At 42.7% G+C, this 16,618-nt stretch overlaps 1 protein-coding gene across 4 annotated transcripts in view; it reads left to right on the top strand.

The window, feature by feature from the left end:
• CLUAP1 (clusterin associated protein 1) overlaps positions 1–16,618 on the top strand; it is a gene marked incomplete at both ends in the record, with an annotated part of 50,185 nt that overhangs the window by 2,807 nt on the left and 30,760 nt on the right. For all 4 annotated transcript variants that reach the window (XM_079718445.1, XM_079718446.1, XM_079718447.1 and 1 more), the window contains 5 exons: positions 575–659; positions 3,286–3,465; positions 6,081–6,176; positions 8,354–8,437; positions 12,388–12,521. In XM_079718445.1, the coding sequence (XP_079574571.1) occupies positions 575–659; positions 3,286–3,465; positions 6,081–6,176; positions 8,354–8,437; positions 12,388–12,521 (579 nt within the window). The remainder of the gene's footprint in view (positions 1–574; positions 660–3,285; positions 3,466–6,080; positions 6,177–8,353; positions 8,438–12,387; positions 12,522–16,618) is intronic.

Below are 16,618 nucleotides of genomic sequence, written 5' to 3' on the forward strand. Positions count from 1 at the left end.
TTAGATTTCATTTTGTGTGAAAAATCTAATATGATTCAGGTTGGCAAACTTTTTTGCTAAGGAGATAGTCAATATTTTAGGCATTGCAAGCTACATAAGATCTCTGTCATGTATTCTTCCTTGTGTTTTTTATAACCTTTGAAAAATGTAAAAACCCTTTTTAGTTTGCGGGCTGTACAGGAAGAGGCCAAGGGCTGCCGTCTGCCGACCCCGGTGTGTCATCAGTTACTCGAAGAAAGGAACTCCACTGGGTCAAGGGCAGGCAGCCAGAGTAATAGTTCTGATTATTTTAATGAAACTTTGCAGTCTGAAATAGATTTAATTTTGTAAGCTGAGCCCCGAATTTGATTTTTGAAATTTGTAAAACCTATTTTTAGGTGAAGATTTGTTCTCTTGAATGTTTGGTATTTTGTGTTGCTTCTGAAGCCTTTCTTAGCTCTTACTGCCTTAGCTGGGGACTCAGAGAGCTTCCTGTTACAGATCCACTGTCCTCTCAGTTGCTTTACGTTCTCTTTTGTGAACTTTATACTTAATTACCTTGTGTCTTCTCTGTCTCTCTCTCTCTCTGCCATAGGTATGAACCTCAGACTGACATCCCTTCTGATGTTGAGACTGAACAAGACCGAGTTTTCTTCATTAAGGCAATTGCCCAGTTCATGGTTGGTTCACAGTTTTTTGATGGAGTTGTAAAATTAAATACATTAGAAGGAGATGAAGCCTAGTTAGAGCTGCTTTCAGATTTCTTTTTAAAAGTATTTTTTCCTTCTCTTTTTAAAAAAATTAATTAATTTTTATTTTTGGCTGCGTTGGGTCTTTGTTGCTGCACAGGCTTTCTCTAGTTGTGGCGAGTGGGGGCTACTGTTTGTTGCAGTGCGCAGGCTTCTCATTGCTGTAGCTTCTCTTGTTGCGGAGCACAGGTTCTAGGCGCGCGGGCTTCAGTAGTTGTGGCATGCGGGCTCAGTAGTTGTGGCTTGCGGGCTCTAGGGCGCAGGCTCAGTAGTTGTGGTGCATGGGCTTAGTTGCTCCATGGCATGTGGGATCTTCCCGGACCAGGGATCAAACCCATGTCCCCTGCATTGGCAGGCGGATTCTTAACCACTGGGCCACCAGGCAAGTCCCAGATTTCTAAACACACTCCATTACCAGATTTCTGTGGAGCCATTTTACCAACAAAGTTTTCTGGGTTTTTTGTTTTTAATTCATTATTTGTTAAGAAATTTAGAGTCCCATGCCCCAGCGGCCATTGGTCCCTACAGTCAGGCTGTGTTAGTTGGCAGGACCATTTACGTTTCAGGATAGCTAGGCATGGACCCTGCAAGTGGACAGCTTGTGCCAGGAGGGGTGGCAGAAGAGTCTAAACAGGCTCTTACAAACATGGGTGAAATTCTGAAAGCAGTAGGCTGTGAGTTCACGAATGTGATAAAAACAACTGTTTTGCTGGCTGACATACTGTCAATGACATCTACAGACAATATTTCCAGAGTAGTTTTCCTGTGAGAGCTGCTTACCAGGTTGCTGCTTTGCCCAAAGGAGGCCGTGTTGAAATTGAAGCAGTAGCTGTTCCAGGACATCTTGTGACAGCATCACTTTAAGTGGGCCCAGGGTTATTTAGTCTGGAATTTTAATAATGTTTTAAAATTAACATCTTAATTTTTACAATCTTTGTTGCAAAGTGTAAGGTTGACTGAAATATCTGAAGTTATTATGGAAATACCATATAATAAGGGGAATTGAACATAAATTGAAGATTAATGATGAATCTAGTTATTGACATTACAAATTACGCTTACATAACGCTCGTACTACTGGATGTGGGAAAAGAGACATGCATTACATAGTTACTCAGATAAATGAAAGTAAAGGGAAGTAACATACAAGAAAGATGAGTTACTATTCCTGAGAAATAATAAAGAGCACACCTAATTAAACCCAATTAATTTAATGATGTGAAATATTTATTTTTCATGTCAGATATATGATCCTGCTTTTACTTGAGTAAAATTAAAGTATTTAAGTATTCAAACCTAGTAGAGCTAAAGGAGAAGAAACTGGACCAAAATTTTATATAGATAATATTTTTCTAATGGAAATAAAATAACATGCAGATTTTAAAAAAGAATTTTATTTACTTATTTTTGAATAGGTAATATATTTTATGGTTCAAAAATTTTTTTAAATCATGAAACAATATAGAGTAAAATGACTTTCTATTCTGTTTGCCATCAGCCCAGTTCCATTCCCAGTGATCACTATTCTTAATATCTTTCAGAGTTTCTTTAGACATAATTAAGCAAATAGATTGTATATGCCTTTTCCTTCCTCTTACACAAATGGTGGCATACTGCACACCACCGTTTAGAATCTTGTCTTCATGTAACAGTACATTTTGGAGAACTTTTCAAATACACATAGAATTTCTTTATCCTCTCTTACACCTGAGTAGTATTGCTTGCATCTTTATACCATAACTTATGTAATTTATACAGGTAGGCATTTAGGTTGTTGGTAACTTTTGTTCTTAGAAGCAATGCTGTAACAAATAACCTATACATATCATTTTGTTTGTGAATATGTATATCCCTAGCATAAGTTCTTAGGATTGGAATTGCTGGGCCAAAGGACATATGCATTTGTAATTAATTTTGTTGTCATTTACCAAATTGCTCTCCATCAAGATTGTATCAGTCAATATACCCACTTGCAATATATGAGTAACTTGAAAGTTTGATTCTTTTTTTTTTTAAGACATTACAGCTTTTTTCTTTTATTTATTTATTTATTTATTTATTTTTGGCTGTGTTGGGTCTTTGTAGCTGCGCATGGACCTTCTCTAGTTGCGGCGAGCAGGGGCCACTCTTTTGTTGTGGTGCACAGGCTTCTCACTCCGGTGGCTTCTCTTGTTGCAGAGCACCAGCTCTAGGCGCGTGGGCTTCAGTAGTTGTGGCTCACGGGCTCTAGAGCGCAGGCTCAGTAGTTGTGGCGCACGGGCTCATTAGTTGTGGCTCACGGCTCTAGAGCGCAGGCTCAGTAGTTGTGGCACACGGGCTTAGTTGCTCCGTGGCATGTGGGATCTTCCCGGACCAGGGCTCGAACCTGTGTCCCCTGCATTGGCAGGCAGATTCTTAACCACTGCACCACCAGGGAAGTCCTGAGAGTTTGATTCTTAAAATGATTTGGTTATATCCCTATTGTTGGCAGTGACATTTTCAAATGACCTACATGGAATTTGGTTTAGATTTTACGTGGAATGGGTCTTAAACATTTTTTTTTTTAATCTGAAAATAGGCCACTAAGGCACATATAAAACTCAATACTAAGAAGCTTTATCAAGCAGACGGGTATGCAGTGAAAGAACTATTGAAGATCACCTCTGTCCTTTATAATGCTATGAAGACCAAAGGTATGGAGGACTCTAAAATAGGAGAGGAAGATATCAGCAAATTCAAGTTTGACCTTAGCTCAAAGGTAAGGACAATGCAAGGCTTGTAGTGAGGGATGGAATGTTTATTTCTCAAACTCTGAAATGGGCTGTATCAATACAGCATCACTTCTTTCCTTACTCCTTGACTGAGGGCCATTTGTCAGTTTTGTGCTCGTCAGCATTTGGATCAAAGCAGAAGGGACAATAAATGCAACTTTTTATTGAAAGCCTGCTGCTATCTGCCAGGCACTCTTCAAGCACTGGGGATACAGGCGTGAACAACAAGGACAGGAATCCTCTGTTCCCGCGGCTCAGTTGGGGGAGCCAGACTGTAAACCGCAAAGCAGAAGGAGTGACAGGTCAGATGGGCTGCATGTGTGGAGGATAGTAAAGCAGGGAAGGGGCTGGGGTGCCGGGGCAGGTGTCTTAAATAGAGGGCTAGGACAGCCTCAGGGACTGGGTGACGGTTTCAGCAGAGATCTGGAGGGAAGGAGCAAACCATTCAGTGGAAAGGTGTGCTGTGTGTGTTTGAGGAAACACAAGGGGGCCATGTGATGAGAGCTGGGATGGGAGGCAGCCTCAGGCCTGTGGTCCCTGGAAAGCTCCTGTCAAGACTTTGACTCTGAGGTGGAAAATCGTTGAGTTTTGAACAAAGAAGTACATAACTTGAAACTTCATATTAAAAGGATCACTCTGGTTGCTGGATTGAGTCGGACTGAAGGGGGAAAAAAAGTGGAAGCCCAGAGACCTGTTAGAAAGCAGGAGGTGACAGCGCCTTTGAGCAGAGTGGCCGTCAGGTGCTCAGCTGAGCTTGGGGAGAGAGTGAACTGCCAGGCGTCGGAGGACTCGATTAAAGCAACAAGCCAAACATGAAAGCTGTGTCTTTAATCACTAACTGCAGTGGTATAAGCAAGGGGCTAAAGCCAGAGGAAGTGTCAACTCCCTGTTTCATAAGACTGCTTTGGCAGTTTTAATGCCCCCTGAGGTGTGGGAGAAGGTGTTTGCCCCGCCTTCCCCAATAAGGAGGCCTCAGCAGAGGCACTGAAGAGGACCTGGACCCAAGGCCTCAGATAAAGAGACCTAGGAATGCAGGTCTTTATGAGAACATGACTGGCCAGAGGGCCTGGTTCCTTGACTGCAACTCTCTTCAGAGACTGCAGTGCACTGGTGTTCGAGTGCAGCTTTCCCCAGGAGGCCTGCCAGGTAAAGCCTCCGGGATTGCCTGTGGTCAGGCCTGAAAAACCATACACAGGAGCCAGATCCTCACTGGGAGGAAGTGGTCAGAGGTTAGAGCATATTTTGAAGGTAGGTCTTATGGATTGGGTGTAGGTTGGAAGAAAGCAGGCAGCACAAGGAAGGTCCTGAAGCAGCCCTGCCTGGTAGCGCTTTCCGTGCTGGTGGATGTGTTCTGTGTCTCTGCCACGCGATACGGTAGTCGCTAGCCACGTGTTGCCAGCATAACCAAGGAACTGAATTTTAAGTTTTATTAAATTTTGTATGGTTTAACACTGAAAATGGCCACACGTGACTAGTGGGCACGATATTAGATATCATGGCTCTAAAGTTTTGGGTGTGAGTTCCTGCAAGGACAAAGTTGCCATCTACTGGAGAAGAGTTTGGAAGGAGCAGGTCTGGCAGGAAAGATGAGGAGTTTGGTTTGGGACATGTTATGTTTGCGATGTCCACGAGGTGTCCAAGTGGAGATGTTAAGCCTCAGCTCATGGCTTTAATCTTGGTATCAGAGCTGAGAGCTTGTGGGGAGTGTGCGTGGAAGGGAGGTCTGGGGTGGGGGGCAGTGTGCGGCTGGACTCTGCTGAACTCCAGTGCTGAGAAGTGGGGCGGATGAGAGGACTCCCAGAGAGGAAGCTGGGAACTCGCTGCTGGTGAGGAAGCAGCTATGCGAGAGGAGTCCTGAGGACTGAGGAAATGGGAAGGAAGTCACCAGCTGTGAATGAAGAGCAGGAGTTGTCAGTGGTTTGAAAATGAAAGAGAGTGGGAATTCCTTGTTTTGGGGAGAGGGAGAGGGAGAGGGAGCTGAGCTGGGAAATGTTTGGGCTCTTTGGAAATTTAGTGTATTCATGGAAGAGGGTGTGACGTGTAGATCCTAAGAAAGAAGCTGTGCCCAGGGCCAGATCATCATCATCTTCACAGCAGTGCCTTGTGGGAGCTTGTAAGGCCTTCATGCCTGTGAGCTCATTTGAGCTCACAGCAGCCCAGTGAAGTGCAGCCTGAAGGCAGAGAATGAGGGGACAGGGAGGGTTAAACATAGGGCATCAGGGTTCTGCGGTAGGCATGTGTCCCTCAGTTTGCCCCTCCTTTGCTCACCCCACCACCGCCAGGGTCCCTTATTATAGGAAGCGTGTCAACGTTCACAGCCCCCACACCTCCTTGTTGCAGAGTACATTTGACATGACATTTGGGTTTTTCAGGTGGCCTGGAATTGGTCTAATTTGTACTTAGATCAGTGTTTCCTAAACTGACATTTTGGGAACTCTCTTCTCCAGGATGTAAATATGTGTCTTGTGGAAAATGTGTTCTATAGTCAAGTAAGTCAAGTATCCTGACTGGAGGTGGGAACCGATATGAACAGATTGATTCTTTCTGAATGCCTAATAAAAACCTGTCACTGAAGTTTCTGTTTTTGATATTTTCCTTCCAGATTGCAGATTTGAAAGCAGCCAGGCAGCTTGCTTCTGAAATCACTTCCAAGGGAGCATCTCTGTATGACTTGCTGGGCAAGGAGGTGGAGTTGAGGGTAAGCAGTGTTCAGATAACTCAGTTACCTCCTTAGCTAAGCAGATTTCCAAGGTTTCTTTTCCAATTCTGTTTTTTCCTGTTCTTTTGATTTTATTAAACGGTACCTGATTAAATGAGCTACTGTGTGGGAAAGTAATATACATATGGTATTTGCTGCTGTTCGTGCTTCTGGTGGGCTCTGGTCTGTTTCTAACACCTTTGACATCTAGTTCAGGAATAGCAAGTATGTGCCTGTTGCTGAAACTTTCCTCCTTGTGCCCGTGGCCGACTTTATTGATCATGATGCTTTCCCCCGGTACACTCAGCCTTGGCATTCTTCCCAACAAAATGCTCTTCTGAGCCTGTGGTTCCCAAATCTTGTTGCCCAGTGGAATCACCTGGGGATCTTTACAAACTACTGATGTCTGGCTTCCATGCTCATGTCATTGGTATGAAATGTGACTTGGGCACTGGGAGTTTTAAGTCTCCTGGGTGGTTCTAACGTACAGCAGAGTTTGGGAACCAGTCATTAATCTAGGCAGTCACTACCAATCATTTGAAGTTGATGTTACAGTTGAAACTTATTTGCAGTCCTTATTCTAGCCCATGCCAGTCAAGGAGGATGCTCTGTCCACTGTGTTTAACGAGCTGTTGAAGAGTGGGTTCGTAAAACACCCTTGGAGCTCCTATAGAGCTTTTTAAATCACCCGACATCCAGGTCATTCCCCATACCAGTGGATCAAAATGTTTGGGGGTGAGAGCCAGATTCTTAAAGATCTCCAGGTGATTCCAGCGAGCAGCAGAGTTTGGGACCTACTGGTTGGAGAAGAAATGGAGTGCTGTTTAATTCTTACCTGTGAGGATTTATGGCATTTGAAGCATACATGCTCACATCTAATGTTTTTGAATTAAATGCACTTAGTTCATTCCATTCCCATCAGGTGTATCATCCATGACTGCTCTCTCACTGCCTTGCCTGTGTTCTGGCATTGCTGCTACAGTGTAATGGCATTTTTCATTTCTGCCCTAGGAACAGACTGGAAGCTGGGGACTTGGTGCTAGCTCACCATCCCTGCTCTTGATATATTGCCACCTGGTGAAGTGTAGTTGGCAGAACAAACCTGACATAATGTCTGACAGCTAATTTAGATAAGCAGTGAGGCAGCTCCCAGCTTTCCATGTTTTCTGTTTATAGTGCAAGTAGTGCACATGTCTACACGTGTTCCTCACAGTCCCAGAGACAGGAGCTGGTCACTTGCTATTTGCCAGCAGAGCCCTGGCTTCATTGTGAGGCTCACCAGGATTCCCCTGGGGGCTCTTTTAGCACTGTCCTGTAATGAATTGATGGAGCAATCAGAGGCCGAACTGTTGCCATGGAAGCCAAGAGACCCTGAATGTAGGACTTCTCAAATTCTGTGTACAGTCATGATCTGAGGAAGATCCCCTATCCAATATATGTTTTTCATACACTCAACAAAATATTCATTGAGAACCAACACCAACCACAGGCAAGGAGGGCACTGTGCTCTGTGTCCTTGAGTAAGTCACGGTCCCTGCCCTCAATACTTTTCCACTGTGGGGGAGGTAATGTATACTGTGGAATAAAGGAAGCACGAGACAGGATTTGATAAAGTGCTCCAGGAACCCCATAACTGCATCCGCAATGAAGTCCCATGTCTCGGAAATTTCCAATACTGATATGATAGGCACAGATGCCTCCCTTGATGGTTAGTGGTTAGTGCTAGGGGCAGGGCCGAGCTGATTCTTCTCATTAGTTACAGTTGTCAGTGATAGGCAACTTAGAGGGACATGATCACAAAGAAGATTGTACAGGCTGGCAGGGGGTTCAGACAGCAAGTTGAGCTGCACTTGGCTTGGGGTCACCTGAATGGAATGCAAGTAAAAGAAGCAAATTTGGGAGAAAAGATTCTAGATGGTGAGTTCAGGTTCCCATGGTGTTAGGATACAGGGGGCCTATGGCTGGAGAGGGGAACCTTGAGCACTGGAGAGAGGCCAGGCTGGCCGGAGGATTACAGAAGACACTTGGAGGAGGTGATGACAGGAGTGCTTTTGCGTCAGAGACCCACACAGTAATGAAGCTTTTGAGAACCAGTCCATAAGCCATATCTAGACAGGGGAATTGGTCTTGAGAATTCGTCTTCTGAAAAAATAATTTCGCTTCATTGTTTCCCATAGGAACAGAGAACAGAAGCAATTGCCAGACCTCTGGAAATAATTGAGACTGAAAAAGTGATGAGAATTGCAATAAAAGATATTTTGGTAAGATTACTTCACTTTTACTTAATGTTTTTGTGCCTGGGACTGGAAAATAGTTCCTGGCTCTACAGGACAGAACAAGCCAGGCCTCATAACAAAGAAGGGACAGGTTAGTGGGGAGGTGAAAAATTTAGAGCACATTCTAGAATAGTTGGTGACTTACTGTTATTTTTCCCCTCATTACAAATATGAACAATTTCTCCTGTTGCTAAAATTTTGCCAGTTTTATTAATTTAATAATTCTCTTAAATTCTGCAGTAATTTTAGTAAATACTTTATGGACTCTTCCTACTTGATTTAACCAGTTCCTCACTGCTGGGCATTTAAATGATTTCCAGGTTTTCTCAACTTTAAATAGCACTGTATAAATAGAATGATCATCATCCTTTACTACTTACCCATGATCAGTTGTTATTTGCTTATCTCACCTAAATCATTCATTTGGAAAGCAGAAAGTGAGGGGGACTCAGACTACTTGGGTTTGAATCCCTCTGTGTGGTTTTAGGCAAGTTACTTAACTTCTCTGTGCCTCACTTTCCGCATCTATAAAATGGGAGGAATGGCAGTGCCCACCACCTAGGGTCCTTGTGAGCATTCATTATGACAGTGCGTGGCACATAGTAGGTATTCAGCCATTATTAGAGATTCATTTTATTCAGTAGACACTGGCGGGGGCCTTACGTAAATTAAGAATAGTTATAAAACAAGAATTTGCTGTGAGTTGTACAAAACTCTAAGATCAGTTTTTATAGTAGTCTTATCATAAAACAGTAATACTCCCTGCACAGCCCAGCACAGACAGTCAGAGCCTCAGCAGGGTGAGACATGCAGGGTAGCCAAGATGGGAGATGGTTACATACAGGCAGGTTGATCAAATAAGTAAATATATTAAAGATAATGGAAGCCAAGGTTCTCACTGTTGGAGAATGGAGTTACAGATATGAAAAGGGAGAAAATTAGATTGAACCCTGAAATAGGAGGTGTTGGTTAAATGCATGCATTTCAATATGTAGATAGATATAGGAATAAATTTTGTTGTGTGTATGTACGTGTAGCATATGTATGTAGTATATTTATGTACATACACATGCACACCCACATACACATTCATACACTCCTTAGCTCTGAGCATACCTAGCACCCAGATCTTGGTTTCTAAATGCCATTCTCCACTAAAATGAAGCAGGGCTCTTCAGGAGAGATGGCTGTTTCCAAAGCTGGGACAAGAAAGTACAAGATCTTCTTGTGCCAGAAAGCAAGGAAGTGCTCAAAGAGTGTCAGAAGGACACAGAAGCCAGCTTCCCCTGGCCACACCAGGGACAGGATAAGCATCAAAGTGAATGAATTATAGTAATGGATTGTAGACCATTGAATGAAATGGGAGATCTTGAGTTCTCACTGATAAATGAATACATTGAAAACTGATGAAGAGCAGGTTTTTCACATAGTTTCAAAGTAGCTCCCTACAAAATACTTATTAATTACAGAGAGGAAAAGAGTAACGTCATAGGAGAAGCCTGAAAGACACCCTCTTAATCCAGTGACCAAAGGAGTATCACCAGTGATGGAGCAAACCAGAATTATGCCTGCCTGATGGGATGCAGGGTTCAGTGATATCTGTGCTATTCCTGCTAGGGGTGTGTAATCTGAAGCTAATCAGACAAAGGCAAATTGAGGGGCATTCTGTAAATTCCCTGGCCCCTACTCTTCAACAGTGAAAAGTTCATGTTCCTGTCATGAACATCCAGGAGAGGTTGAGGAGCCATTCCATACTGAAGAAGGCTAAGGAGACCTGATGACTGAATGCCAGGGGTCACTCCCATCTGCTGTTAAGGACTTCATGGGGACAGTGAGTCTGAGGGTTGGATGGGGGTGGCGCGTCAAGAGTTCATTTCCTGTCTTGATGATTGTGTTGTAGTTATTTAGAAGAAAGGCCTTATTCTCAGGAAACACACATTAAAGTATTTAGCAGTGATGGAGCCTCAGGTCAGCAGTTCATTCTCACCTAGGTTAGGAAAAAATGTTTTGTATTATACTTCAGCTGTTTATAAGTCCCTGATTGTTTCTAAATTTAAAAAAAACTAATGATAATACTTCTGTGCTTGTCAGTGTTCTGGCTGAATCAAGTTAGCATGGCATGAATGTGCCTTTAGCACTAACTCAGTATTAAAAATGGAACAACCAAATGAGGGCACAGTTCATTTCTTGGTGAACACCTCTTAAGATATCTTTTCGTTGCTGGAAAATATACATGATATTTGATAATTCTAAAAACAAAAGCGAAACAACAACATGGATACTTAAAAGGGATTATGAAATATAGGCCATTTATTTCAGAAAGCTAGAGAAAATTTTTTGTGTTTATCACATTTGTCTTTTTTGAGGAACAGAACCTTTTTAAAAATCTTTATTTGGGGGGCTTCCCTGGTGGTGCAGTGGTTGAGAGTCCGCCTGCCAATGCAGGGGACACGGGTTCGTGCCCCGGGCCGGGAGGATCCCACATGCCGTGGAGCGGCTGGGCCCGTGAGCCATGGCCGCTGAGCCTGTGCATCTGGAGCCTGTGCTCCACAACGGGAGGGGCCACAACAGTGAGAGGCCCACGTACTGCAAAAAAAAAATCTTTATTTTTGAGGTCAGATAGATTCACTAGGTTTTAATCTGACTTTGATTCAGAGAAATAGTTGCCATCAACCTGAGTTGTCTGTTCAGAAAGGCGACCCACCTTGTCTTCCTCTGAGAGTGAACTCACATCTCTGCTGGGGTTTTTAAAGTACTTGCAGCAAATCAGTGGTTAGTGATATGATTAATCTTCATGAAAGCATCTTCGAAATGGTTAGTGTACTTAGGCAAAAAAAATTAAGCCATAAAGTGTTGATAAAAGTGACTGCTTCCAAATATGCACTGTCTCTGAGAGTCGTGGAGCGTGTCTGGGCTCCTTAGCTGATTTCTTTGTGGACCGCATAGTGTTTCAGAGGCCTGCAGGTAAACAGTCAGTAAACCTTCATGGGGCTACACATGTGTAAAGTCCTGGAGGGGAGGACTCCACCTTGGCCATCTGGAACTTAACAGCAGAGTTGGATAGTCCCAGCCTGGGGGCGCAGGGAGCAGTTCTACACTTGGCTGGTTGCGTTGCAGATGTCATTCCTAGGGCAGCAGATTGCAGCTCTGAGCCACAGGCCTTGACCTGGCCCGCTTCCCAGACAACACGAGTGTGAAGACAGTGCATTTACTCAGACTAGCCCTGCCTCAGATGAACTTGCTCTTATGGGAGGATGGGGAGGCCTGTGGTTTTCACCAGTGATCTCTCTTCCCCTTCACGCTGCCCCCTTGCCCAGGGGCCTGTGTCACACTGCTGCCCAGGCTCTCTCCCCAAGGCTGGGTCACAACGGAGCCACCCAGGGAGCCACTTTCTCCTAACAGAGTGGTTTCTCTGTTTAGTTCAGTCTGCGGTTCAGCTGCCTGGGAGGGGGAGAGGAAGGAACCTTCTCTCAGTCCCAGCAAGCAGCACATTAGAGCTGGGACCAGGCGGCGTTTCTTTTTGTTCCCTTCTAAGTAAAGCTAAGATAAAGCTTGTGCGTGCATGTATTCTATAAGTCAGTTATTTGTAGCTGGGGAGTAGCCTGAACTATGTAAATGAAGGCAAACCAACCCCTCAGAGTGAGGTGTAACCATCTAAACAAGTGAGGTGGCAGGAGGTTTTGGGTCCCTCTTTGGAAACACTTTCTCATGGAAAAAAAAGTAGATGATTCTTTCTGGGCCTATGTAATGTTCCTCCTGGAAATAGTTGGTTAAACGAGTGATGGCTTGGGGGAGGGTTTGCTCTGTTTGCTTCCCCTTGATTCTGTTTAGTGAGGTGTTGCTGGGCTTGAGGGGTTGAGAAGTCCTGCTCTTCCAAGAGTCAGGTCGTGGTCCTTATTGGCACATTTGTCTCCTTCATTTCCTGTTAAATGTAGGTGCAGGTTCAGAAGACGAAAGACCTGCTCAATAATGTGGCCTCTGATGAAGCTAACCTAGAAGCCAAAATTGACAAGAGGAAATTAGAGCTGGAGAGAAATCGGAAGCGACTCCAGACTCTGCAGAGTGTCAGGTAGATATGAACACCTGAAGAGTGAGTAGAACACTGTCTCTGCAGGTTAAAGCAGACTGAGGGAATATATATTGTCAGTGGTATTAACCTTTCAAGCAGTGGGAAAAGCCCGGCATAAAGATGTCTCTGCTGCAGAATGTACGTGTGTTTTTAACAGGCACACTGCTAAACTCATTCTCTTTACTGCTTTCAGTATGTCTGGAAAACTGCTTAGTTCTTGAACCTCCCTTCTAGCTTTTATAGCTTCTTGGAACGCAAGGCAAAGTAAGTAAATCCAGATGGTGAAAGTTATACAAGGCCTGGCTCCTCAGATCTGTGTCTTGCCATAAATTAGGTGGAAACAGAAACATACTCCCATTTCTTGGTTTGAGTAGATTTTACAGTCTATAATTCCTCACTGGTAATTCATCCTTCCTCTGACTTTCCCTTTCAAGTGTGTGCCTCACATTTTCTTGGAGCCCACACTTCCCCCCACCGCACCTCTTTCTTGTGCCCTCCCTTTTTCTCTCACTTTCTTTGTACCCTCCTTCCTTTGCTTTGTTTCTGTGTTGCCCTTCCTCCCTTTTCATTCTCCCTTTATTTTTCTCTCTTTACTCATTCCTTTCTCCAGCTGCTGTATTCTCTCTGAATGTGTCTTGCTTTCTGGGGACACGTGCCTGGCCCACACTCTGGCTCCTGTCCTGAGATCTCCGGGAAGGCAGCACCTGGGGGCAGCAGACTAACCGAGGGAGCATCAAGGCTCCCTCCTTGCCAAGGGCAAGCCCACGCCCCTTCTGCCTCTGGATCAGGGCCACCAGATAGATTTATCTCATTAAAAACTTCTGCCTTTCAAGCATAAATTCATTTTTGTTAAGCCTCAGATCTTTTGTTTTTTTTTAATTTTATTTTTTTTAAACAGCAGATTTCTTTTTTTTTTTTTTTATTAGTTTCTGCTTTACAACAAAGTGAATCAGTCATACATATACATCTGTTCCCACATCCCCTCCCTCATGCATCTCCCTCCCTCCCACCCTCCCTATCCCACCCCTCCAGGCGGTCACAAAGCACCGAGCTGATCTCCCTGTGCTCTGCGGCTGCTTCCCACTATCTATCTACCTTACGTTTGGTAGTGTATATATGTCCATGCCTCTCTTTCCCTTTGTCACAGCTTACCCTTCCCCTTCCCCATATCCTCAAGTCCATTCTCAAGTAGGTCTGTGTCTTTATTCCCGTTTTACCCCTAGGTTCTTCATGACATTTTTTTTTTTTTAATTCCATATATATGTGTTAGCATACGGTATTTGTCTTTCTCTTTCTGACTTACTTCACTCTGTATGACAGACTCTAGGTCTATCCACCTCATTACAAATAGCTCAGTTTCGTTTCTTTTTATGGCTGAGTAATATTCCATTGTATATATGTGCCACATCTTCTTTATCCATTCATCCGATGATGGACACTTAGGTTGTTTCCAGCTCCGGGCTATTGTGAATAGAGCTGCAATGAACATTTTGGTACATGACTCTTTTGGAATTATGGTTTTCTCAGGGTATATGCCTAGTAGTGGGATTGCTGGGTCATATGGTAGTTCTATTTTTAGTTTTTTAAGGAACCTCCATACTGTTCTCCATAGTGGCTGTACCAATTCACATTCCCACCAGCAGTGCAAGAGTGTTCCCTTTTCTCCACACCCTCTCCAGCATTTATTGTTTCTAGATTTCTTGATGATGGCCATTCTGACTGGTGTGAGATGATATCTCATTGTAGTTTTGATTTGCATTTCTCTAATGATTAATGATGTTGAGCATTCTTTCATGTGTTTGTTGGCAGTCTGTATATCTTCTTTGGAGAAATGCCTATTTAAGTCTTCTGCCCATTTTTGGATTGGGTTGTTTGTTTTTTTGCTATTGAGCTGCATGAGCTGTTTATAAATTTTGGAGATTAATCCTTTGTCAGTTGCTTCATTTGCAAATATTTTCTCCCATTCTGAGGGTTGTCTTTTGGTCTTGTTTATGGTTTCCTTTGCTGTGCAAAAGCTTTGAAGTTTCATTAGGTCCCATTTGTTTATCTTTGTTTTTATTTCCATTTCTCTAGGAGGTGGGTCCAAAAGGATCTTGCTGTGATTTATGTCATAGAGTGTTCTACCTATGTTTTCCTCTAAGAGTTTGATAGTTTCTGGCCTTACATTTAGGTCTTTAATCCATTTTGAGCTTATTTTTGTGTATGGTGTTAGGGAATGATCTAATCTCATACTTTTACATGTCCCTGTCCAGTTTTCCCAGCACCACTTATTGAAGAGACTGTCCTTTCTCCACTGTACATTCCTGCCTCCTTTATCAAAGATAAGTTGGCCATATGTGCGTGGGTTTATCTCTGGGCTTTCTATCCTGATCCACTGATCTATCTTTCTGTTTTTATGCCAGTACCACACTGTCTTAATTACTGTAGCTTTGTAGTATAGTCTGAAGTCAGGCAGCCTGATTCCTCCAGCTCCGTTTTTCGTTCTCAAGATTGCTTTGGCTATTCGGGGTCTTTTGTTTTTCCAAACAAATTTTGAAATTTTTTGTTCTACTTCTGTGAAAAATGCCAGTGGTAGTTTGATAGGGATTGCATTGAATCTGTAGATTGCTTTGGGTAGTAGAGTCATTTTCACAATATTGATTCTTCCAATCCAGGAGCATGGTATATCTCTCCATCTATTTATATCATCTTTAATTTCTTTCATCAGTGTCTTATAATTTTCTGCATACAGGTCTTTTGTCTCCTTAGGTAGGTTTATTCCTAGATATTTTATTCTTTTTGTTGCAATGGTAAATGGGAGTGTTTTCTTGATTTCATTTTCAGATTTTTCATCATTAGTGTACAGGAATGCCAGAGATTTCTGTGCATTAATTTTGTATCCTGCTACTTTACCAAATTCATTGATTAGCTCTAGTAGTTTTTCGGTAGCATCTTTAGGATTCTCTATGTATAGTATCATGTCATCTGCAAACAGTGACAGCTTTACTTCTTCTTTTCCAATTTGGATTCCTTTTATTTCCTTTTCTTCTCTGATTGCTGTGGCTAAAACTTCCAAAACTAGGTTGAATAAGAGTGGTGAGAGTGGGCAGCCTTGTCTTGTTCCTGATCTTAGTGGAAATGGTTTCAGTTTTTCACCATTGAGGACAATGTTGGCTGTGGGTTTGTCATATATGGCCTTTATTATGTTGAGGAGAGTTCCCTCTATGCCTACTTTCTGCAGGGTTTTTATCATAAATGGGTGTTGAATTTTGTCGAAAGCTTTCTCTGCATCTATTGAGATGATCATATGGTTTTTCTCCTTCAACTTGTTAATATGGTGTATCACATTGATTGATTTGCGTATATTGAAGAATCCTTGCATTCCTGGAATAAACCCCACTTGGTCATGGTGTATGATCCTTTTAATGTGCTGTTGGATTCTGTTTGCTAGTATTTTGTTGAGGATTTTTGCATCTATGTTCATCAGTGATATTGGCCTGTAGTTTTCTTTCTTTGTGACATCCTTGCCTGGTTTTGGTATCAAGGTGATGGTGGCCTCGTAGAATGAGTTTGGGAGTGTTCCTTCCTCTGATATTGTTTGGAAGAGTTTGAGAAGGATGGGTGTTAGCTCTTCTCTAAATGTTTGATAGAATTCGCCTGTGAAGCCATCTGGTCCTGGGCTTTTGTTTGATGGAAGATTTTTAATCACAGTTTCAATTTCAGTGCTTGTGATTGGTCTATTCATATTTTCTATTTCTTCCTGAGTCAGTCTTGGTAGGTTGTGCATTTCTAAGAATTTGTCCATTTCTTCCAGGTTGTCCATTTTATTGGCATAGAGTTGCTTATAGTAATCTCTCATGATCTTTTGTATTTCTGCAGTGTCAGTTGTTACTTCTCCTTTTTCATTTCTAATTCTACTGATTTGAGTCTTCTCCCTTCTTTTCTTGATGAGTCTGGCTAATGGTTTGTCAATTTTGTTTATCTTCTCAAAGAACCAGCTTTTAGTTTGGTTGATCTTTGCTATCGTTTCCTTCATTTCTTTTTCATTTATTTCTGATCTGATCTTTATGATTTCTTTCCTTCTGCTAACTTTGGGCATTTTTTGTTCTTCTTTCTCT

This window comes from Hyperoodon ampullatus (assembly GCF_949752795.1).
Source record: "Hyperoodon ampullatus genome assembly, chromosome: 14".
NCBI lineage: Eukaryota > Metazoa > Chordata > Mammalia > Artiodactyla > Ziphiidae > Hyperoodon > Hyperoodon ampullatus.